Source organism: Podarcis raffonei, chromosome 15 (assembly GCF_027172205.1).
Source record: "Podarcis raffonei isolate rPodRaf1 chromosome 15, rPodRaf1.pri, whole genome shotgun sequence".
NCBI lineage: Eukaryota > Metazoa > Chordata > Lepidosauria > Squamata > Lacertidae > Podarcis > Podarcis raffonei.
Genome location: NC_070616.1, coordinates 17,557,805 through 17,582,318, shown reverse-complemented (window position 1 = coordinate 17,582,318; position 24,514 = coordinate 17,557,805). Strand labels below are relative to the sequence as shown.

Genomic DNA, 24,514 nt, shown 5'->3' with positions numbered 1-24,514 from the left:
CACTTTGGTTTAAATGCAACCAATTTTCTGCAACCAATTCAGTGCTTATGCAAAAGAAAAAGAAAAAGAAAAAATAAATAAATATCCCCTCACATGTACTCCAGCTTTAAATAAATGGGTTTTAATATTTGCACTGTTTCCTTAAAAACTAATATTCTCAGTTTCAAGAAAATGCTCCTAAAGGTGTTGGTGAGGTCCCTGTAGAAATAGATGGCAAATGTAAATATAAAATGGATGCATATAGACAATAGAGACAGAACAAGGCACATGCATGTCCACAGTGTAATTTGAAATCCTTTAGCATCTCTTTAAATAAATGTACATAAGTAGTTCACTTGAAAAGGTCACACAGTGTAAATCCTTGCTCAGCCATAAATGGGGAGGAGAATTATGCATGCCACTTTTGAGTTCCTTGGAGGAAAGGGAGGATAGAAATGTCAACAACGATACTGTTTTTGGAAAATAATTTTATATTAATCAATGGTGTGACATTAAAGCCAACCATTCATAATCAGCCAGATAAACCTGCAAACTTCTTGATCACGTCTGCAAATTGACAATGTATTATGTGACACGAATATAGCTGTGTACTATATTTATATATTGGTTTGGAAGCTAACATGGCTTACATTCACTTTGTGAAGTACGTCACAACAGTTGGCCCAGATGGATTTTTCTAAAACAGTTTCCTTCACAGTGGCAAAGAGCTGCAGTCAATTAAGGCTACCTTTGTAGCACCTGCATAGGTCTCTGCGTCCCCTCTTACAGATAGCCTTTCCCAAGCTTGGCCAGGAATGATCTGGTTGTCCACACCTCAGTCATAGGGATATGTTACAGGCAAGATGCATTGACGCCGAGTGCCACATCTGTGCTGGCTTTCGTGACTATGATCTTTTGCCAGCTGCCATGTTCTGCATCTTGACGTGTATTGGCTTCCTCGTTTGAGCATACCTCAGTGTGCCTATTGTCCTACGCCTGCCTGGTGAGCAGAATACAGTGATCCTGCAACTTACACACACTTAACTCGTACACATTCAGCTTTATGTGCATAGCTAAAAATAACAAAAACTGGAAAGGGGGGAAAACAACTTTTGCAATCCCACCCACTATTGAATCCAATGTGTTTTCACTATACAGTACGTGACTTTGGCTTTAGGTGCGCTTCCCAGAATGTAACCACCATGTAAGTTTGCAGGCTTACTGTACTTGAACCACGAAGGTGTTTGCCTTTTAAAATGAGCTAACGTGTCATCAGCAGATGGAATAGATCAGCTTTCATTTCATAGGCACAAAGGGAGCTGGGTCAGTTTACTTGGCACCCTTGATGCAGGATCAGTCCCCCACCACAATGCTTCATCTCTTTCTGCTTGCTGTTTTTAGACTTCCTTTGGTGTCGGCATCCTATACGATGTCTAACCTGCCCACATGCTCTAGGCAAAATGTGACTGCACCACTATTTGGCATTTTCAGGCAGTGAAAACAAAAGAAAGTCACTGTGACAGATGCCCCAAAACACAATTAATCATTCACGTGCCCTCAAAGAACCTTGCTAACAGAATACATGAACTGGTCCCTGAGCACAACAAATGGTAGGGCAAGACGTGCAATCAGTTATGAAGTGTTTAACTGGTGTATATTATATTACCTTTGCACCATACGAAGCAAAATTTGGATATGTGGAGCATTTCAGGAATCCAGTGGCTACCTTGGATCCTTCTGCAAATCCATAATGCCTGCCGACATTTTGCAATATTCAGATATCAGATGCTCTTTGTGACTTGAGTGGTTTGACTGTTGCATCAGTCTCTTCTGCTATTCCTCCCGATCAATGTATGAAAGCTCAGGTCTTAATGGAAATGCAGAGCGGGCTTGTTGATATCCTCCTCCATTATCACATGCAGTGTTTCATTGGGAACAGGCTGACTGATATTTGGAACTTCATTTGCTCCTCCCTTGAAATTGATTCTGGACTTTAGCCAGACACAGGACAGGAACTCATTAAGTTTGCTCAGTGGGTGAGCTGTTTGGAATGACTTTGAGGCTCGTTCCCTAGTTAGTTGCTGATGTGCAGGCTTTCTAAAGGGACAGTGCTGACTTTGCTGTGGCAAGAATATCTCTTGCATGCTGGCTCACATCCTGGTTTCATGGGGCATTTATAGCAGCCTCTAGGGACATCTCCCCTGGACTCCCATTGCTTTGTGCCATATCATACTAGCTGACTGTAGAATGGGTGTGTGCTTGAACCTTCTGGAAAAACTTCCATCATGTTTCCCCCATTTGCCAGCCCCCTTCTCATTGTTTGTCTTGCTAGCATAACACTTTGGTGTCCTAACAAGTGCATAATAAGGAAATCTAATAATATGTATAAATATGAGAAGCTAGGAATCGTAGTGTGCGATACAGACTGGGTGCCATACAGACAGGACAAAATGGCCTTTTCCATTATCTGATCTCCTCCTTTGTTTCTTCTGCACAGGATCTGGCATGGCTGACCTGGATGGACTGATTGGGGCAGAAGAGAAAGTAATCAACAGCAAGAACAAGCTGGACGAGAATGTGGTACGTCCTTTTGCATTTTTATTTTTATTTTTTGCAGAAAACACAGAGCCTGAGATGTGGCTTGCTTTCATGTCGCCCGCTGCTTGCTTGATAGTCACTAGACTCATTCCATATGGTGCAGGGGAGGCGCAGATTACTGACTTGCAGCTCCCGCAGGCTTCCCGCATGTGTCAGAGACGGAAGGGTAGGAGTGTGAGGGAAGCAGAGCTAGCATCCTCGGCCTGGACAGCTTTATGGATGTGGGAGGCGGAACAGAACCCTTTGGTGCTCTGGCACAGGCTCCACCGACAGATTTGTCAGCTATTTTGAGTGGCAGCATCTTCTGTCAAGTGTAGCAGGCTGTAGTGTTTAGAGCTGATGCTGAAATGTACTCTGTGTTTGCACCTCCTGTCTACATCCTTGCTGAAAACTGTAAATAGGAGCTTGTTCGGAGGCAAATTACTTTATCTGGTTGATGGAATGCAAACCAGGCTTATTCTATTAAAATGTAGCCAGCTGACATCTGTGTCGCATCACAAGCATTCACCACCACAAGGGAAAGCTTTAAATATAACCTAACAAGATAGAGATAGATAGATAGATAGATAGATAGATAGATAGATAGATAGATAGAGATAGTCACTTGAACCTTCCTACATCTTGCTGGCTGCTGTTCCAGCATCTTGCTGGGCATCCCTGGCAGCCATTCATATTTAGTCCGAAGGAGCCCTGCATGCACATAAATGCACACACGTCGGGCCTTCCATTTGGGAACAGGAGGCCTGATTAGCCAGGATTCCTGCTTGAGTGGAGGAGTCCCTGTGTATGTGCAGTTGTATGTATGTGCACCTCCTTTACACTGAATATGTGGTGCATAGTTACCATAGTTAGTGCACCAGATTCCTTTCTCTTGCGTTTGTGTGTTTGATGCCTTCTTTTACTGGTTTTGCAAAAGCCCTACCTTTTTAGCCCTGGAAGCTATTGGGGTTTTGCTCAGCACATGAAACCTGAGCCAGAGAGACGGGTGTAATGACTTAGCAGAGTTTTGCTATTTGTTTAGTTTAGAAGCTGCTCCTTTTTGCAAACCCAAGGTGATTTTTTTATGCACACCCCTGCCCAGTATTCCTCCTTTCTGTCATTAGCTCCTTGTGTAAAATTCCTTCATGACTGTTTTCAGGTAATTGATGAAACCCTTGATGTGAAGGAAATGATTTTCAATCCTGAGCGAGTCGGTGGACTGGTGGATGAGCCGGTATGTATATAGCCACCACCCCAGGCTTGCTGTTAGGGGACTTCATGCCCTGACCTGGGTGTTAAGTAGCACTGTGTATGCCTCTTCTAGTTCTGAATCTGCCATGAGCGTTGCAAAGAGCAGTAGACCCAGAGTTTGCTGGAAGAAACGTTTTGTTATTGGCCACGTAGGAGACACGTAAGCAGAAGAGGTCCCATGTGTGTGTCACGTATCTGAGAAGGTGTTTTGCAAGGTGCCCCCTGCCAGCCAGATCACAGTGAGAGGGATCAGGGAGAGACCATGACCAGGCACATCTCATGCTTGCTATGGCAGTTGGTCAAAGGAAGGTGCCTCCCAAGCTAGTTTAGTCATGTTCATTTCCAGCTCTCAGCCCCTCCACATCACTTTCTTCCTGTCCAGGAAAACGACAATGCGCTCCGTGATGACTTCAGCTTCAGCAGCAGCGCTCTCATTGGTCTCCTGGTGATCGCTGTTGCCATAGCCACAGTCATCGTCATCAGCTTGGTGATGCTGAGGAAGAGGCAATATGGAACCATCAGCCATGGGATCGTAGAGGTGAGAGGGGCCTCGAGATTCATCACCTCTGAGAGAGGGGGGATTGGATCAGCCTGCTGGGTGGGGGAATGGGGTTGCAGCATGGGGTTGCAGCAGTTGCTCTCTGCTGATTTGAGCGTTTGGCAGTCAGTGGCCTTATGTGGTTCAAAGCTGAAGGTATAGCTTTAAAAAGAGAGAGAGAACTTCTATTATCCTCTCAGTTCACACATGCACAGAACGTACAAATCATCAGGTTCAGAGCAGTGACTGGAAATCACTGTCATTTTAGCTATTGGCTTGATCATGTGCAATAAGGCATGTGGGAAAGAGCATTCAGACGGGAGTTGAGGCTGCTTTTCTTAGGGAGATGATGGAAGTTGAATCTCTTGCAACGAAGACCTCAGCTTTAAGAGATTAATACCCTTAAATTCTATCCAGGGAGCAGGCCCCACAAATGTGTTTAGCCCAAGATGCTTGCATACCTCCTCTTCACTCGCTAACTGTTGGTTCTCTTCTTTGAAGGTTGACCCGATGCTCACGCCAGAGGAGCGGCATCTGAATAAGATGCAAAACCATGGATACGAGAATCCAACTTACAAATACTTGGAGCAGATGCAGATTTAAAAGTTGTTGAAACCACCGCAGCCCTGACCAGCAAAGGATCAGGGTAGGAAGGGCCAAAAATGGTCCAGTATTTTGGATCAGCTGTTGACCAACTTTTGCTTGAAGAGGACTTCATATTACATTCAGAACTCCTGGATCATTTAAGACTTAATTACTACTGTAGAGTTGCAAATTCCATTCTTTTAAATGGGTGAGGAAATGATAATATAACAATATATGATATATAAACCTTAAATGGGAAAATGGATCTATTGCAGATATTTGAGATGTAGTTTTTTTTCTTTTTTTAAGAAACTTAATCTAATGAGAGAAAATCCCAGTGCTGTCGTATTGTCTGATAACAAACTCTCTGTATAAATGAGATATGTTGTTTTATTTCTGATACACCACTTGTATATTCAAGGTCATGTACCAACCACATTGTATAAACAAGACATTTGTGGCTCTTTGGTCATTCTGGCTTTTATATATACACACATATATATATAAGCAGTATTCCTTTTTTAAAATAAAGTTTTCACCAAAGTCACCAAAAAATTGAAATATTGGGGTTTAGGGTCTTTGGGAGACAAATAAATAACCAGGGAAGCAAATTCACAATAATGGAAACCTTATATAAATTCTCAGATTCCAGTGACCTGTGCACATCATCTTCTGCTGCTATGTGGCTTGGTTTTCAAAAATCCTAGATCCTATAGAGGTAAGGAGAGGAAATGCTTCTGCCTTAGTGAAATATTGGGACCTGGTTTGTGCAGATGGGGATTGCACACTTTGTCCACTTTTCTGAACCTGGTCCTTATAGAATTGGAAGCCTGCAACGTTCGACTTCAAATCCTTTCCCTGCAGCCTAAGCCAGCCTCCCTCAGCAGCCACTATTCTAAGAGACCCCCTTCTTTGTTAATGTACCCAGGCCCACTCCTTTCATGGTTAATCATGACCGTTACAGATTAGGGAGGCTGCTGTGTCTTCCCAAGGAAGCTGGAGTTGACACTGGGGTGCCTTCCTAATGGGAGACACCTGATACAGTTGCAAATAGCCCAGGCATTTGGGGGAGCCCATGAATTATTGCCACTTTGCTCTCCAATATGGGTGGGGTTAGGGAGGGTAGAGGGGATAATGTCCGAGCGATGGAGAAGGGAAGGGAATTTGTGAAGCGTCACGGACACTGATCCATTCACCACCATGTCTTTGTAATGCTTGTATAGTTGGTGTTAATGCTCACAGCTTTTTTTAAAATTCTGGAGGTTCTGGTAACCTGTGGTGTATTATTTTATTTTCTATTTTCTGTGACCTTTCTTTTCCCCTCCATCCCTTACCATGTCTCTTCCCACTATGCACAGATTTACTTAACCTGCAAACTCCTTAGTGTGGTCTGTGGGGAATGTAAAAAGTTGGAATCACATCAATAAACACTTTAACTTCCAGATCGGTTCCTGTGTCTATCCATAAAGGCGCCTGGTGGTCTCCCATATTTTCTAGCTGGAACTCTGGGAAGTTGTAAATGTAACCCATAGCTTTAAATTGGGTTTGCCATAAACCTCAAGGACTCTTAAGGGTCTCTTGCTACTGAGTGAGGAGGCTCTTTGCCTTGGCCTCCCCTAGCTTTTCATTAACATTACCTTACAGAGCAATGACAGTGCTGAAGTTGTTGGGTTTATTGTAATGGCTGTGTTGCCAAGTTGCAGCTGCTCTGTTGTGAATTGATTTGCTCCCAGAAGGCACTGTACTTTGCTAGACCGATCAGAAATACAAAATTTAATGCTTGGTAAGGGATAAAAAAGTGACAAGAGGCCACCAAGACCCATTGGGTCACCCTGGCATTTTTGATCTCGGGTTATTCTTTCCCGTGAGCGGTGGAATGACACAGAGCAGTTGGAAACACCCAAGATTAAGCATCTTTAACTGCAATTCTGGGGGAGTTTGATTAATGCTGTAGATGCCCAAGAGGCAAATTTGAACTGAATGTCAAAGCTGCATGTGCGACTAAACTGTATTATTATCCAGGGGATTAGGATAGATTAAACATACCTGAAAACACTGTGTTCAAATGTGGATCCAAAGAATGTAACCACAAGCTTACCCAAAACTATAACAAGACTAAAATGTCCCCAAATAAACTTCTCAATATCCAAAGAGAAGGATGTTGTACCTCTGGAAGTCCTGTGAAATTAATAGTGAAGCTATTTGTCTGTGGATTTCTATGTGGTTCTGCCAAAGTTGTTATGGAGATTCTATGCTTGCACTTACACACAGAGGCCTGGTTTGCAAGCTGAACTGCGGCTAGGTGTGGCCAAGCAAGTGTGCAAGTGCTTGGAGCAAACATTGTGGACCATATGTCACTTCTCCCTCTGCTACTTCACCACCGGGAGTGAAGCCATACTTGGACTAACCATTGTGCTTGAATCTGTGCTTGTGGTTTCTCTCATTCCAGCCCACATTTTCACTTGGGGTGGCAGCAGGACTTGGGAAGGAGTGATGCAGCTCCCGTTTTTGCTCCTTGCCCTTGCTTGCTTGTTCAGCGTGCTGAGAAGTGTCGGGAGACCCCCCCCTATCCCCCCCACCCGAGCTACAGTTCCTAGAATTCCCTGGGGAAAGGGCTTATTTTTAAAACTGTTAACGGAGAAATCTGAAGGCTCCCTTGGACAAAAAACAAGGACACCAGCCAGGAATACCAGAGCAAAACAGCAGCCAGTAGGGTTGGTCTTTATTGAAGACTGTCGCGACAGGACTCCCACCTTGCCACAAGGTGAAACAAGATTGAAGCCCCCGTACAAAAGAGAACCCAAACTTTTATTAGCTGCTAATCCCCATGTTACACCCCCCCTAAACTACATCACTAATACATCATCATTACATCATGAGAGGGGAGGTCTGGTGCTGAGCATCCTGGACCCTGCCCCAATGCTCCCCTTGCCCTCCACCAAACATCTATCAAGTGAAACAAAAGAGGCATTTACATTTCCGTTTCCCAGCCAAGTTAATCACACCCTTTTGTCTTTATCCGCGTTTATTTCTGGAATGGCTACCTGTCTGGCACTCAGGTATCAGGATGCCAGGGATTATCACTCAGGCAGAGGGGCTGCTGAGTAGCTGAGCTCACATGTCTCTGAATTTCTGAAGTTTCCCCAGTGAGCCAGTACATAGATAAATTTGTCAGCGAATTGTTGCATTTGGTATTGTGCAGCAAAGACCCTTTGAATAGATAGGAAGAAACTGATGAAGTGTTTTATGGGGACAAATCACAAAAGTCACAAAAGTGATTGTGCTGATTTTGGTAGTGGGCTGCATGTGCATGATATCTGCTGGAGGGGCAACCCCACCCCCAATACATAAATTCCTGCAACGAAACCACTCTGAAAATTATAGCTCCACATCCTTAAACTTCCAGTATCCTTTGGGGGAAGCCACAACAGTTTAAAATGTCATGATACTGCTTTAAATGGATAGTGCCGATGTGGCCTAGAATATACTTGGTTATGTTGATGTTCTAGGGAGCTGTATATATCACACTGTTGTTATGTTTCCAATACATGTGTGGAAGGTGAGTGAGGTATCAATGTTCAATAGACATCATATAGATTGCTCCCTTGAAAAGTCTCTGCAGAAAACCACCCTTTATTGGCAATACACATATGTACACATATGCATATAGATGAATTAAACTGCATGCAGAAATTTCAATACGGTGCCAAATGTACCAGTCAGAACCACAATCTGGCCAACTCGCATTACAGATGTGGCTGTAGCTCTAATGGACTCCAGAGTGGTTTTTATAATGATCATGCCTAAAGGGTTTTGCCACTCATTTAACTGGGCAGCTTGACATCCAACCCATTGCTTACAACTAAATCTAATTACAAATTGCATGTCCCATGCAGTGTAAACACAAAGTCCTCAAAAGGTCATCAGATTTGATGTATTTTTTTTTAAAAAGCCACAAAGTTCATTAGCAGGACATTTTCCAGTGCACACTTTGGCCCTCGGATATAATTTTTTGGGAAGTTGCTGAGGTGAGTGTGCTTGCAGCTGAAGGCTTTGAACACTTATATAAGAGGGTACAGCTTCTCCCCTTTTGCTGTTGACTACTATGCTTGTTTTTAATATAAAGAGACCCTTTATGTCAGATGGGAACTAGAAACTTCACAGTTTTTTAAAAAATCTTGAAGAATAGGGGAAAATGCGACCCTTCATTTTTCATCTGAGATGTTCTCTGGTAGGAGGACAGGATCCGGGGTTCTGTTTTTCCTCCATAGACAACATGCCAAGTCCAGCTCCACATCCAGTTCCACTTCGACGTTTCCATAGTTTACTCCACATCCATTACTGCAGCTGCAGAAATGCAAACCCCCAAATACATTGATATAAGCAAGGGGGAGAAACAAAACCCAGTTCAGCAAGTGCTAAGGAATTGACAGCAGCATAATTGTTGACCTCACGCCCTGTTCCCATGGAGGTTGCAAAGCAATGGTCAAGCCACACAGGCTGGCACACTGTGCAATCATGACGCCAGCTGTTGAGCATTGCTTGACGTCTGGCTGCTGTTACTCCACGGGGTTCCTTTGTCTGCATTTCTCTGCCTACCACCTGATCCATTTTTTTATTTGTTCTTGGCAGTTATTCCGTTAAGTTTTTACAACAGCTTTCTTAAAAATATTGAACTGTTTTATATTGACGTGAGCTTCTCAAAGAGTGTGAAGAAGGGTGGATAAGAAGGAAGGATTTTAAAAATACAGTTTTGGCAGGCGGGGAGCGTATTTTTGAGCCACACACTGTGTAAAAGAATGGATGTTACTCCTTTTCAAACTGCTACAGGAACAATGTGCCACATACGTTGTCAGTGTGGAGCAATGCACTGGCTTGATGTGCATGACGCATCAGTATTGGTATGAGATCAGTTACGTGGGTGATGCTGTGGTCTAAACCACTCAGCCTCTTGGGCTTGCCGATCAGAAGGTCGGCAACTTGAATCCCCGCGACAGGGTGAGCTCCCATTGCTCTGTCCCAGCTTCTGCCAACCTAGCAGCTCGAAAGCACGCCAGTGCAAGTAGATAAATAGGTACCACTGCGGCGGGAAGGTAAATGATGTTTCCATGTGCTCTGGTTTCCGTCATAGTGTCCCATTGCACCAGAAGCAATTTAGTCATGCTGGCCATATGAACCGGAAAGCTGTCTGTGGACAAACTCCGGCTCCTTCGGCCTGAAAGCGAGGCGAGTGCCACAACCCCATAGTCACCTTTGACTGGACTTAACCGTCCAGGGGTCCTTTACCTTTTTTACCTTACTATTGGCTATCACAGGCCTGAAGCGGGGAGGGAGTATATTTCAGGAGTGACAAAAGGAGAGAAGTTACTTGCTTCTCTCCTCTTCCCACAACTTGTTGTTGGGGACTCCCAACTCCTGCCAGCCCCTGCCACCATGACTAATGGTCAGGGATGATGGGCCACTAATATATTCCAGCAACACCTGGAAGGCCCACAGATTGCTCATCCCTGCCCTAAGTAGAAAAGAATGAACATGGCCAAGACATAAGCAATGTCCATCCTTGGACTACCACTAGCCAACCATGGCTACCTGTTCCCACATGAAGCATTCCACTGGATCATTTTGGGTTCACCCACTGCCTACCTAATGACCAACACTCACCGCTGACTGATGAAACCATTGGCTGCCATCACAAGAAGGCTAACAGCATAGTGCCAAAAGAAGCACATGGTCAGGAAGTTCTTGTTTCCATGCTCCTCTTGTTTCCAGCCTGGACCTCCCCATGGTGGATACAGAACAAAGCCAATCTGAGGGTTGCAAAGAGAGATGTCATATCCAGAGCTACAGGAGTATAATATAGGAGTTTCCAGGATAGCACCCACTGGCGTACAGGTGCCCAACAGAGGCTTTCCCTGGTACCCTCAGAATCCCCTCTTCTTCCCCATCTCTGCTGAAATTCAGATGAAGCGTTTTGTTGCAGCCAGTTAAATTGGGTGTGTGTGTGTGGTGCCCAAGAATGTTTCTCCAGTTTGCAATTGAACCCTTAAACTCAGAAAGGTACTTTGGTTCACAGAAGTGGTGCTGTTAGCTAATCTTAGGCTGTGTTCACACCAAACCTCTAAAGCTCTGTGATGATGCTACATTAAACAGTCAAGACTTCCCCTCCATTTTTTTTTAAGATGTATTTTAAGAGTGTTGGGAGTTGTTAGAAGTCCTTTATTCCTTTCTCAGAGCCACATTTCCCAGAGTGGTTTAACAGTCAGTCCCTCTCCACAGCAAACTCTGGGAAATGTAGGATTGGGACAGAAATAGGAGACAACTCCCAGCACTCTTAACACAGCTTCCAGAATGCTTTGGGGAAGAATCCACGACTCTTAATTTAAAGTTCTCCCATAGGGCTTTAAAAGGATGGGGTAAATGGTCTCCTCCCTGCTCTTTTTAGATGGCAATGTGTACCACTTCACTGACTTCAAAATGTGATAAGCCTGCCTTGCCGCAACTGAGGCACCTCCTGGTCATTTTGCTGAGTGGGTCCCTGGACTTCTGCCCTAAGGTCCTGCCCCGATGGTGCCACTGGCTCACAGCCACCTTTTTTTATTCCAGTGCATTGCTCATGGCAACACTTTTCTCTTGGCACACACTTGCACTCCAGCACATGTTGGGGGGGGGTATTGATTTAAAGATTTCACAGACCTGGACATTAAATCTGAAGCACAGGCATCTCCTGCCACTCCCCCCGCTACTAACCTGCCAGAACCAGGATCCTTGGAGGATGAAGAGGCTGGCCCTGGAGAGCTCCAGGAGAGTGTGATCTCGCTGGAAGACCTCCAGCGAGGCACAGAGGGCAGCTCCAAACACAGCGATGCTCATGAGATGATAGAGATGTTCCGTCAACGTGGCGTCCTTGTAGTCATGGAAATGGAACAGGAAGCCTGCCAAATCCAAACCACAGGGGACGATTACTCAAGAGCATTAGCAAAATTGGACCTTCAAGGATTCTTAAATCAATACGTGTTGGGAAGCCTGCCTGCATGTTAAGTAGGTGTTTCCCTCTGCTTTCTATGTGTGGGCAGTCAGAGGCCATTTCAAGCTTTGGCCCATTTTGTCCCTGGCTGGCAGTGGAATATATTTTGATCATGCCTCCCAAGCTCCTCATTCCATATATTCTGAGGTTGCTGCACTCTAAACGGATGTGGCGTTTTTACTCAATGAGCATTGCTCATTGCACTGCAGCTCTTTGGGCTTTGAGATGATCTTGGCTGCAGAATGTGGGCATTTGTGAATCATGGTGTCTCTAGCACCAAACAGCTGTAGTAGGGCAGTCACTTGTTGATGTGTGCTTTGGATAATTCTCAAAGCGATTCGGGGCTTATTAGTTTAGAGAAAAGGCAAGGAAGAGGCAACATGATGGAAAATTTGTAAAATTATTCATGGCATGGAGAAAGGTGGACAGAGAAACCTTTTTCTCCCTCCTAACAGTACGACTAAGAGGGACGCGGGTGGCGCTGTGGGTTAAACCACAGACCCTAGGACTTGCTGATCAGAAGGTCGGCTGTTCGAATCCCCACGACGGGATGAGCTCCCGTTGCTCGGTCCCTGCTCCTGCCAACCTAGCAGTTCGAAAGCACGTCAAAGTGCAAGTAGATAAACAGGTACCACTCCAGCGGGAAGGTAAACAGCGGCTTAGTCATGCTGGCCACATGACTCAGAAGCTGTACGCCGGCTCCCTCGGCCAATAAAGCTAGATGAGTGCCGCAACCCCAGAGTCAGCCACAACTGGACCTAATGGTCAGGGGTCCCTTTACCTTTAACAGTACGACTAGGGCATGTCTAGCGAAGCTGAATGCTGTAAGATTCGGGGCAGATAAAAGAAAGCAATCTCTTCACACAGAGCATAGTTAAAGCATGCAACTCATTTCCTTGGTAGGCAGTGATGTCCACCAACTTGGCTTTCAATTAGGATTGCACAAGTTAATGGAGGCGAGGACTATCAGTGGCTCTTCTTCATGGCGGCTGTGCTTGGTCTACACGGTCAGAAGCAGTCGCTGGAAATCACAATAAGGGAGAGGGTTCTGGTGCTTCAGAGAAGTGTGAAAGATGAATAATAGCTGTGTTGTGGTTCACGTACGGATTCAGGAAGTACGAAAGAGGTAGGTTCACATCACATTGCGAGCTGAACAGATTCCGCCCCTTAAAAGCAGGATTGTTTCTTGCCCCCCTGCTAACATTTTCATTCGATAGCAGCTGATTAAGGTGGACTTCATTTGCAACACAGGAGGCTTTTTGTTTCGACAGCCTTTGGAAAAAAGCAGTCACTGAAGGTGGGACCCTATGCAGTGGGGGATCACCAGCTTTGCACGCAGAAGAGACCTCATCTGGTTCTTGGACCCTTAAATTATAAAAGGATGTAGAGCAGCTGGGCTGATTGCGGGGAGAAGTGGGGAGAAATACCCCCTGAAAAGTGTTGGAAAGGTGCTGCTAAGAGCAGACAGTACTGATCTAGATAAACACAACAGTGTGACTCACTATAAGGCAGCTTTGTGTGTCTGGTTATTGCTAAATTAATACATCAGGGTACATTCAAAATATTTTTTTTAAAGCTGGGGTAGGAAACTATAATGGAAAATAAACTAGCCTCTTCCATAAACCGTAATTGCCCCCTAGTGGCCATTTTATGTAAATAAACTACTTGCCAATTCTCCAGTTGCCTATTTGCTGCGATTAGGTGATCTGCATGTATATTCAAGATCACATAATACAGTCTTGCTAAGCCTCAAGTACTTAACGCCCCATGATTCTGTGCTTATAATGGCTAGTGAACATTAGAATTACCGCTCCACACTTGAGCGCATGCTAAAAAGACGGAGGAATAAAGCCTTTCCCCCCCATGTCCCTAATTATGTATACAAAAGACAGTTACTCGTCAATAAATCACAATGGTCATAGCCCACAGGCTTTTGTGCTCTGGTGCTCAGGGTGGGAGTGCCATTTCTTACGTAGTCCAAATGGCATCAACCTCCTGCAGGAGAAGAGGTATCAGCAGGAGTTGGGGAAACTGTGGTTTGCAGAAGCACAGCTCATAGCAACCATGAACCGTGCCTTCAGTTTCGTGGGCCCAACTCCATGGAACTCCCTGCCACAAGAAGTTAGGCAGACACTTTACTGAGTTTCAGATGCCTAGTCAGAACTTTTTATTTCAGAAGAGCACTCTGGCTTCCCAAAACTGGTATTTTAAAGCATTATTGCCTTTGACCACCGAGGCAGAGCACAGCCATCCTGGCTAATAGCCATTCATAGCCTTCCCCTCCCTGAATTTTAAATCCATCTAGGTTGTTGGCCATCACTGCCTCCTAGCTAGCAGAATGTCTTGTGTTCACCCTGCCCCAAGGCTCCAGGGCTTGAAGAACAATCCCTGAACAGGGTCTTTAGTTGGGGGCAGCTGCCATTTCCCATCACGACCCTTTTGACTTGTCCATCTTAATGCTTCGGACCGTTAGCCTCTGTTCATTGCTCACCTTCTGCAAACAAAGCCAGAGCCAGCAGGAGGCGATCCAGCCCCACTGGCAACTTGAGCGACGTATGGACGAGGACATCCGCCACTCCAGAAAAGCCATAGAAGAGGTACATGGTCATGTGCTGCCAGCTCATCAGCTGGACCCAGTCTTGGGTCTCGCTGTCATAGAGAGAAAGGTGAGGTCCACCCGGGACCAGCTGCTCAGCCAGTATTCCTGTAAGGCAGGACACAAGTCATTTTGCTTCCTTAGTAGAGTGAAGGACTGGGCAAAATTTGAAGGCAGGTGTACATGATAGGGTGGCAAGGAAGAACACACAGCAGAAAGAGCTCAGTAAGTGCAAGTATTAAGGAAGCCTCCTGACCTTGGCTTAGCAAGTAATAATGTGTCTCATTGGGGTTCTTTACAAGTTACGACAGACACCCCCAAACTCGGCTCTCCAGATGTTTTGGGAATACAACTCCCATCACCCCTAGCTAACAGGACCAGTGGTCAGGGATGATGGGTAGTCCCAAAACATCTGGAGGGCCGAATCTGGGGATGCCTGAGTTACGCACAGGCTAAGGATGAGCCATATGTTTGCTGATTTTCACACTAAAACTTGCTATTTCAATAGCATGACTTATTTTTTTTACATACACACAAACTCAGCAATTCTGTTTTTCCAACTGTTTGATATGAGGCAGTTATTCAACTGAGCGGACTTTCTAAGACCTAGAAGACCTAGAAGACTAGCCACAATGTCTATGCTCTGTCTCCGCCATGGGAGGCAATCTGTCTCTGAATATCCACTGCTGAGAATTGCAGGTGGGGAGGGTGCTGTTGTGCTCATGTCTTGCTTTCAGGATTCCTACAGGCATCTGGTTGGCCGCTGTGACAACAGGATGCTGGACTAGATGGGCCTTTGGCAACTCCAGCTCAGGCTGATTTGAGATGTGTGGCCCTGCCTAGAGAAAGCCGAGCAAATGACACATGCTTCTTTTACATCCAGGCTACTGTATGGGGCTGCCCTTAGAGATGGTTTGGAAACGGCAGCTGGTACAGAATGTGCCCAGCAGGACACTTGTGGCTAGTCTGCAAAAATGGGCAGAAGATCCCACTACACTCACTCTGGTGCCAGTTATATTGGCTGCCATTTCAGTTCTGGGCTCCATTAAAAGTGCTGGTCTTTCCCCCTGGTGCCCTAAACGGTGTGGGACCAGGTTGTCTGAAAAGTCGCCAGCATTAAGGCTCTGCTCTCTGGCTTGCAGTCAGAAAGCTGGCGCAGAAGGTAGCGGCCAGGTTGCTTTGGAAGCAAATTGCCACCCGCGTATAGCACCGTGTTTGCAGTATTTGCACTGCCTGCCATTCTGCCACGGGCCCAAACCCAAGGTTTTGGTGTCAGCATATAAGGCCCTGTGCAGCTCAGGACCAGCTTCCTTGAGAGACCTTATATACCCATTAGGTTGCTGCATTCTACAGGAGAGTTTCTCCTTCACTGGAGGCTTTGTTTAGAGGTTGGGTGGCCATCTGTCAGAGACTCTTTAGCTGCACTGCAGGGGGTCAGACTAGATGACCCTTGGGTCCCTTCCAACTCTACAAAGTCCCTAAAGTATCAGAAGCTTTGCTACCCAGTAACTCAGAGCAGGGCTTTCAGTGTATGTGCACTCTGAAAACAACTGAAGTCATTTTTTGTTGCAACTAGCCTTTCCAGGAAGATGAAAATGTCTCTGCCCTTAAGGGTTCATTTTGTACTGTTTTCAAACTTATTTCCAGTCGTTTCTATGGTAGGACTGTAAATTTCCCTGAGACACAGTGGCGGAGTGGCGAACAGGCGGGGGCGTGTCTGGTGCATGTCTCTCCCCCCTGCCCCCCCGCTCGTCTGCCAGTGCCGAGACATAGATGTAAAAAAGATGCTTCATAATGGTACATCATCTCTCCTGCAGAAGGAACATGACGTTGGAGTATAGTACCTCCTAGAGCAAAGAAAGCTTTCACTGTTCCTTCGATAATATCCATAGATTGGATCCAATGGCTGTGCGGGTTGCCTGAATCCAGCTTTAGAAGAATGTACTTTATGGGGTATTTGATGGACCACCACAGGCCGAGCATCAGGAAGAAGTTCCCGCGAAGAGCACTGCCAATAAAGCTTGGCATCGTTGCTTGACCCTTCAAAACAAGAAGAGGAAACCCACAGAGAATGTCAGTGACTGCATGTGCTATGTGGTTGTGAAACCATTCTTCTGCCCAGTGAAACAGCACAGTCAGTTGAGCATGAGATTCTTAATCTCAGGGCTGTGGGTTCAAGTCCCACGTTGGGCAAAAGATTCCTGCATTGCAGGGGGTTGGACTAGATAACCCTTCCAACTCTACAGTTCTATGGTTCTATGTCCTTATTTCTGGACAACAGTGAATGCAGAGACCCGGGGGGGACGGGGGACGAACTACGTCAAGAGTGCTGTGGCTGGCTCACATCTGATTTAGTGACACATTGAGGTCGCAATGCTGACCTCGGCTGCATTCATACGACCGTTTATTCCATTTCCCTCACTGTCAATTCCCATATTATGTTTGAGCTTCCACACACTGCAAAAGCCACTTCTGTAAATATACAGTGGTACCTCGGGTTTTATACGCTTCAGGTTATATACGCTTCAGGTTACAGACTCTGCTAACCGAGAAATAGTGCTTCACGTTAAGAACTTTGCTTCAGGATGAGAACAGAAATTGTGCTCCGGCGGCACGGCAGCAGCAGGAGGCCCCATTAGTTAAAGTGGTGCTTCAGGTTAAAAACAGTTTCAGGTTAAGTATGGACCTCCGGCACGAATCAAGTACTTAACCCGAGGTACCACTGTAGTGGAATATAGCTTGACTTGAGTGCCTTTACCAAAGGTGTCATGGGCTTTGAAGACACTCGAACTCAGGATGCAAGGGAGAAACGTGCTAAGAGGAAGGCACGCTTAGCAAACTCTCACCATGATCAACTCCTGCCCAGAAACCAATGTCCCCACTGTGGAAGGATGTGTGGATCCAGAACCGGCCTCCACAGTCACTTACAGACTCATTGTTAAAACCGTGTTTATGGAAGACAATCTTACTCAGCTACGAGTGATCGCCAAAGAAGAAGATTTGTTTCCAGTGGAAAAAGTCTGTCTGCAAACAACACAGAAACAGGCGCTTTATTTGTGCTATATTCTGCTATATTTATGGAAGTGGCTCTTATGTCATGTGACGGTTCAAATATTATGCAGAAATTAACAGGGAAATGTCGGGAGAATGGAAGCTGTTGGCTACCAAAACCAGCGCATGAAATTTGGAACTCTGAAGAATGTTACATACTAGATATCATCCCTTTGGATTTACAGGCACTTTGGGGAAACTTTTAAAAATGCCGATAGGCCTATGCTGCTCTTTAAAAGCATCTTGATTAGCCAGGCATTCTAATGATTATTTTGTCCCATTTTTAATGGTTTTTCACTTTTCATTGTTTACATGCTGTTGTACACCCCTCTTATGTATAATGAGATGCTAGAAAAGAAATACGTTCCTGGTTTTCTTTTTGTATTGTCCTTATAATAAACACACACACTTATTTGCACAACACCCCAATCTCTGAGCGGTACAAGTCTCCAGGAGCTCCAGGTGCTTCCCCAATGCTCATGTTTTATTTTGGGAATGAGGCACAGGGGAGACTGTAGTGTCTTTAGCATATATGGTTTATTTACACATATGTACAAGCCAAGCTTACAGTGGAGGGATTTGCAGTATCAACACCCCAAAAGGGTCTCGTTTCTCCCATAGCCACAGCTTTGTATTCAAGCAGAGATCCACCATTTCTCTACCTCTCTGGCTTTTCCGCTTGCTACCTTGCTTCTCAGCCACATAACTCCTAACTCTCAACACTGCCTTCATTCATTCTCACTGCGAGCTGAGAGATTTGCGTCTCCCACAAAGCCCCTTCCTTTGGTCTCCTTTCGCCTCACCTAGAAGCTAGCCTAGCTTGATTAGCTTTTAACACCTGTTGAATCCAAGTCTGGCACCCATCTTAAATTCCCACATTTACTGGATCCAGGGATTAGAGAGGTCTTGCACCCACAAACTCAAAACAATATAGATGCAGAGGCAAAAATAAGGCACATTGGTGTTTTTCCAGAGACCATTTGTCTCTGGAAAGCTGCAATTTCGTACCCTGAATTTTATGCTTTGAGCTTTTATTTCATTTTTGTTTGAACTGCAGTTATTATAAGCATAATTGCAACACCATCTTTCACTCTGCTTCTCTCTGCAATTTAAGCCTAACTGTATATATCTGCCTGCCTGCCAGGTGGATAAGTACTTCCACAACAAGGTCTGCATGTTTTCCATCTGCTCAGCCCCACTCAAGGGAGTGGGGAGGCTTTAACCCTTTCTGAAAGAACCTTGTTCCTTCCCTGCATAAATTTGCTTGCCTGCCCTGAAATGTCACTTCCTCTGGTTTCATGCACCCAAAACGCTAAGCCAATTTATACACATGAAAGCTCTCTAACACATAGCATCAACAAAATTTGGCAAAGTATGAAGGCAGTGCTGAAGGAAAATTGCCATGGTTTTGAAGTGCATAGGGAGTCTACAACACATTTCCCAACAGGAAGAAAATAACCCTGTTGTGCAAGGAGGACAGCAAACTTCCTTTCCAACATGGCAATTAATTTGGCAGACCTGTACCAGAGCCAGGCTGCATGTAGCTTTGTCAGAGCTTTGAAAACCCCATTTAACGTCTTCAGTCTTTATCACCAGTGAGCTGTAGAGTCAAAAGCCCAGCCAGTGATGGCCCTAATCAGAGTAGACCTATTCAAGTTGATGAGCATGAATAATTGCAGCTCGTTTGTGGAATGCTCTCCCCAGGGAGGCTTGCCCAAGCACCTTCATTGCATATCTTTTGGTGCCAGGAATACATTCCTTTTTAACTAGGCGTTTGGTTGTTAATCTATGACATTTTAAAGTGGGTGGGTGTAACAACAACCACAACAACAACCACAACAAACAGTGTTATGAGAGAGGGAGAAAAACTTTTCTAGCCACCTTCTCCAAATCACACATAATTTTATAAACTTCTATCATTCCATGCTGCAACGTTCTATTGCAGGTCCCACTAGTTTCCTCCAGGGAGCTCAAGGTGGCATGCAATGGTCTCCCTCCTAGAGAAGAAGAGGGAGATAGATTGGTCTAGTGGGCTTCACGGCTGAGTAGTGTTTCAACAGGGCTGGATTAAGACACCCTGAGGTCCCAAGCTATGCCAAGCTAAAGATCCCCCATAGCAGCACCAAAAAACATTTATTCTAAAGGAATGGACAATGAAAATAGAAATAATAAAGTAACTATTTCTTCCACATCAGAATAATAATGTCTGATTTAGCCTCTGTAACATTATGGACTACTGCAGGACGCTCTGCTTGGGGCAACCCTTGACGGTTGTTTTCTGTTTCCTTTACCGAGTTATGCAAAACTTTAAATTTAGTCATTCATTTTGTATTTAGAGGCTCCAAGCTGAAGCTTCCTGAACTTGTGCATAAAACTGCTGGTGGTTTTGAACCTGGGTCTCCCACAGAAACCCCTTTTTTCAGCTGGAACTTGCCGGAGCCCAGTTCCGGCACTTCTCAGGTGTGTGCCATTGCCATTAAAGTGGTATCTCCAGTTACAGATGCTTCAGGTTACAGACTCTGCTAACCCAGAAATAGTACCTCGGGTTAAGAACTTTGCTTCAAGATGAGAACAGAAATCGCACAGCGGCGGTGCGGTGGCAGAAGGCCCCATTAGCTAAAGTGGTACCTCAGGTTAAGAACAGTTTCAGGTTAAGAACGGACCTCTGGAATGAATTAAGTTCTTAACCCAAGGTACCACTATAAGAGAACAAGGGAGGTGTTCAGGGTAAGTTCCAGCACTTCTTTTTCCAGGAAAAAACCCCCCATCACCTCAGTCCTCCCTACGCACTCCCCTACTTTTCTCTACCGGATTCTGTTTCAGAAATACTTGCTCCGTAAGGATGTATGTACATAATCAAAAGCGTCCCTTTCAGGAGGGCACAGTGTGGTACTTACGGGTGTGGTGGGTGCTTCTTTTGCTTAGGCCCCGGCAGATCCTGCCAAATTCAGGCTCTCAAGTGTGAACTGTGGCAAGCAGGTCTGTGTTGGAGTAAATCACAGCAGGCAAGGGGAGGAGCAGGGCAGGGAGGAGGCTGCCCTGCTGAGCTCTCCACCCTATACATCATTTAAACCAGTCGGCACACATTTGTAATTGGATATGCCTTCTGGAAGCCAAGTGGTCAACTTCCCAGGAGATTACAGGCACATTCCAAGCACACAGTCACCCCAGCATTTTTGTTGTTTAGATGACTTCCTCTAACATTTTACACACTGTGCAACATGGCATAGCAGCACCCAAGTCCTGGAAAACAGGCATGGTTCCAATAAGGTTCTCACCTGCCCTTCCTCCTGCAATTTCCATCCCTCTCTGAGCTGCATCAAGCTGCTGTTTTCCTTCTCCCAGATGGGAATGTGTCCCGTGTGTGTTTTTGAGTGATTTTTCAGAATAGTGGAATAACAGGAAGAGCAGCAACAGCAGCAGCAGCAGCAATAATCATCACGCTGTATTCACCATCCTCTCCTGGTAGTTACCAATAAGAACAGGGATTCCCTCCCTAGCCACCCCACAGTTTTGGTTGTGATGGAGTCCCTCAATCCCAATTAGCAACCCTCGTTGCTGGAAGTTCCTGCTCCCACTTGGCAAATGGCTGCCTGCATTCACTTCAGTGCCATCAGATGATGCAGATAATAAACCCAGGAGCCCAATTAATTGCTCTGATTCAAACGACTGCCTGGTATCCCAACCATGGGGAAATCTCTGCTTCCGGTTGTAACACTCTTCTGCTTTTTTTTTGGCAGCGATCCTGCATTGCTAATGGCATTTTCCTCCTGCAGAGAAGGATGCGGTAGAGGTAGTTGTGTGAGCACATGCATTTAATTAAAGTTTTGTCAAGCAGCAGATTTAGGGGTTCTGTTGTTTGTTGGCAATGGCCATTATTAATCTGCAAGATAATCCAGAGGGAGGCAGGGGACCTGTGCGTGGGCAGGGCTGGTTCTGAATCATATTATCCCGTCTTGCAAAACATCTTGCTTTGAAGTGGAGGAACCAGTAGGAAGGTAAGAGTTCGGTAGGAAGGTTAGGAGGAGGAGGAAAAACCTGCTATGTGTCAGGAGTCAGAGTTAACTCTTTATTCAAAGAAACCCAAACAGCTCAGGCCTAGTGATCACAGCAACTCTTCCCAGTAGGTCTTGTCCCAATGAGGCAGTTGTGAGAATTGAAGGTCTTCACCATCCCACCAGGACGCGGGTGGCGCTGTGGGTTAAACCACAGAGCCTAGGATCAGAAGGTCGGCTGTTCGAATCCCTGCAACGGGGTGAGCTCCTGTTGCTCGGTCCCTGGTCCTGCCAACCTAGCAGTTTGAAAGCACATCAAAGTGCAAGTAGATAAATAGGTACCGCTCCAGCGGGAAGGTAAACGGCATTTCCGTGTGCTGCTCTGGTTTGCCAGAAGCGGCTTAGTCATGCTGGCCACATGACCTGGAAGCTCCCTCGGCCAATAAAGCGAAATGAGGGCAGCAACCCCAGAGTCGGCCACGACTGGACCTAATGGTCAGGGGTCCCTTTACCTTTACCTTCCCACCACTTTCTAAGGTTCCTCCCCTGGTTCCTTCCCTAGCAGCCTAAGGCTGTGTCACCTTGCCTTCCTTTGCTCTGCCCTCTTCATACCTCTCTTGTTCCTGGGAGACTGGGGGGAGGGAAGCTGGTCGCTGCAAGAGGCAGAGACCCCTTGGCTTCTTCAGCAGCCTGACTCATCTCTGCCTCTTGCCCCCCCCTTTTCTCCAGCTCCTGCTTCTGCCTCCAATTCTGAACTGCTCTCTTCCACAGCCTCTTCCTGCTCACTAAACCCTGTTGCTTCTTCAGCTTCTGACATAGTGGGGTGTGTGTGTGTAAGTCAGCACCCCTGTCCTGACTGTTAGGATATAGTTCCATTCCACCTTTAGAACAGGTATGTGGACTTGTTGTATGTCACATGTCTGTTTACTTCCAGCACAGTCTGCTGGAAACTTCCGTTGTATATAGCTTTTGCCTATGCTGCTGTTTTGCTTGGATATGAAAGGAAGCAGACATGTTTTTCTTTTGTCCTGATGCTGAATAAACACTTGTAAATATGCTTACATATGCCTCTGTCTGCTACTTCCGTTGCAAAGAGGTCTTATCTCTGCTGGCTTGTGCTCAGTCTCTAAAGGTCTCTGAGGCTTGAGTCACAGTTTTTGATGCTGTTCCGAGAACCGGAGTTCGCCTGGCTGCTGGCCGGTGGCTGGAGCCAGCTGGGGGCCTGCCAAATACCCCTGTCTCCCTGGACGCATCCCAACACTGACACCTCTTTCTCCTCCCACTCTGCTCCCTCTTCTCCCTTTGACCACTCATTGCTGTCCCCCCACCAATCCCCTGGCTCTGAGCCTTCTTCTACTTGGGGGGTTTCTCCACCTGATGCCTCCCACCCCTCCTCTTCATCCAAGCCAGTATAGGACACTGAGCTTGAATACTGCTAAGATGGAGGCGCTGTGGGTCTGTAGCTCCCACGTCCAAGAAATGGGTCAGTTGCCTACCCTGGATGGGGTTTCACGCCCCCTGAAGAAGCAGGTTCACAGTTTGTGGGGGCTTCTTGGTACATCTCTGTGGCTGGAGTCTCAGTTGCTAGAAGTGCCTTTTATCAACTGCAGCTGATTCTACAGCTGCAGCCACTCCTGGACCACGAAAACCTTGCTGCAGTAGCTCATACGTTGGTTACCTCAAGACTGGATTGTTGCTGTGTGCTCTATGGGGGGCTTCCCTCGCACTTGAGCTGCAGTTGGTGCAGAACGCTGCAGTGCAGTTGGTGACACTAGAGCTCACTGGTCTGCGCTGTTTGTGCCGATTTGCTACTGGGCCAAGAACACGGTTATTACCATTAGTATAAAAAGCCTTTAGCAACTTCGGAACTAGGTTAACCTACGAGATCTCCTCATCCCATCTGTGCCCACTCGACCATTTGGGTCAGTGGAATGTCTACAGCTGCAGGTGCCACATAATCCTCTTTCCAGGTCTTTTCTTGATGGTTCTGGGAATTGTAGCTCTGTGAAAGGGGAAACTAGAGTTCCTAGGACTGCATGTCATATGCTTTCAATGTATGGCATGGTACAGCAATCTATGTCTTTACTGAGGCTCTGCTGCCCTCTTTTGGTCCTGTAAAATTTTTTTGCACTCAGAGAACCTTTTGAGTCATGTTCATCACATTAAAATAGCAATGCTTTTCAAAAGCAGAAACTGGAGCAAGGGAGAGGCAGAAGGTCGATGTGACAGATCTCTGGGTTTTATGATAATAACAACAAAATTGCACACACATACCAAATTACAGTGGTACCTCGGGTTAAGTACTTAATTCGTTCCGGAGGTCCGTTCTTAACCTGAAACTGTTCTTTTTTTATATAATAATTTTAATTAAATTTTCTATTATACAAATTCATCATATCAAACAATTTTCACAAATTTCAACTTTTTAGACTTCCATCAGCTTCTCTGCCAATCTTCCATTTTTTTTAATTTTTCGCATTCTCTAAATTTAATATTGCCTTTTAGTATACCCTTACAATCCTATTCCTTTTTAACAATACTCCTCTAACTTTCACAAAGCTTCTTTAAATCCCACTAGCGTTGTTTGTTCATCACATATACTTTTCAGATATTCTGTAAATTTTCCCCAGTCCTCGATGAACTTGTGATCCCATTGGTATCTAATCTTCCCAGTTAGTTTATCCAATTCTGCATAGTCCATCAGCTTCATTCTCCACTCTTCAATGGTCGGTAGTTCCTCCTGTTTCCATTTTTGGGCCATTAGTATTCTTGCTGCTGTCACTGCGTATTGGAAAAGTTTGTAGTCCCTTCTATTTATCTCACTTCCTGTTATTCCTAACAGAAAGGCTTCTGGTTTCTTTACAAATGTATATTTAAACATCTTCTTCAACTCATTATATATCATTTCCCAGAAACCC

General features: G+C 45.5%; 2 protein-coding genes across 8 annotated transcripts in view; one reads left to right on the top strand and one right to left on the bottom strand.

Annotated features, from left to right (window-relative positions):
* The window catches only part of APLP2 (amyloid beta precursor like protein 2), a 53,298-nt gene extending 46,926 nt beyond the window's left edge, over nucleotides 1-6,372 (top strand). For 4 of the 7 annotated variants that reach the window (XM_053366273.1, XM_053366271.1, XM_053366268.1 and 1 more), the window contains 4 exons: nucleotides 2,477-2,559; nucleotides 3,716-3,790; nucleotides 4,190-4,345; nucleotides 4,847-6,372. In XM_053366273.1, the coding sequence (XP_053222248.1) occupies nucleotides 2,477-2,559; nucleotides 3,716-3,790; nucleotides 4,190-4,345; nucleotides 4,847-4,948 (416 nt within the window). In that variant the 3' untranslated portion in view covers nucleotides 4,949-6,372. The remainder of the gene's footprint in view (nucleotides 1-2,476; nucleotides 2,560-3,715; nucleotides 3,791-4,189; nucleotides 4,346-4,846) is intronic. The other 3 variants (XM_053366274.1, XM_053366270.1, XM_053366269.1) reach the window with 1 other exon arrangement.
* Nucleotides 6,373-7,719: 1,347 nt separating this feature from the next.
* On the bottom strand, nucleotides 7,720-16,778 carry TMEM45B (transmembrane protein 45B). The gene is made up of 5 exons (XM_053367362.1): nucleotides 16,395-16,778; nucleotides 14,446-14,658; nucleotides 11,678-11,862; nucleotides 10,592-10,737; nucleotides 7,720-9,277 (listed from the first exon to the last, which is right to left on the bottom strand). Exons 1-5 carry the CDS (start codon nucleotides 16,576-16,578, stop codon nucleotides 9,136-9,138), a joined length of 870 nt encoding a protein of 289 aa, XP_053223337.1. The 5' UTR covers nucleotides 16,579-16,778; the 3' UTR covers nucleotides 7,720-9,135.
* Nucleotides 16,779-24,514: the final 7,736 nt, after the last annotated feature.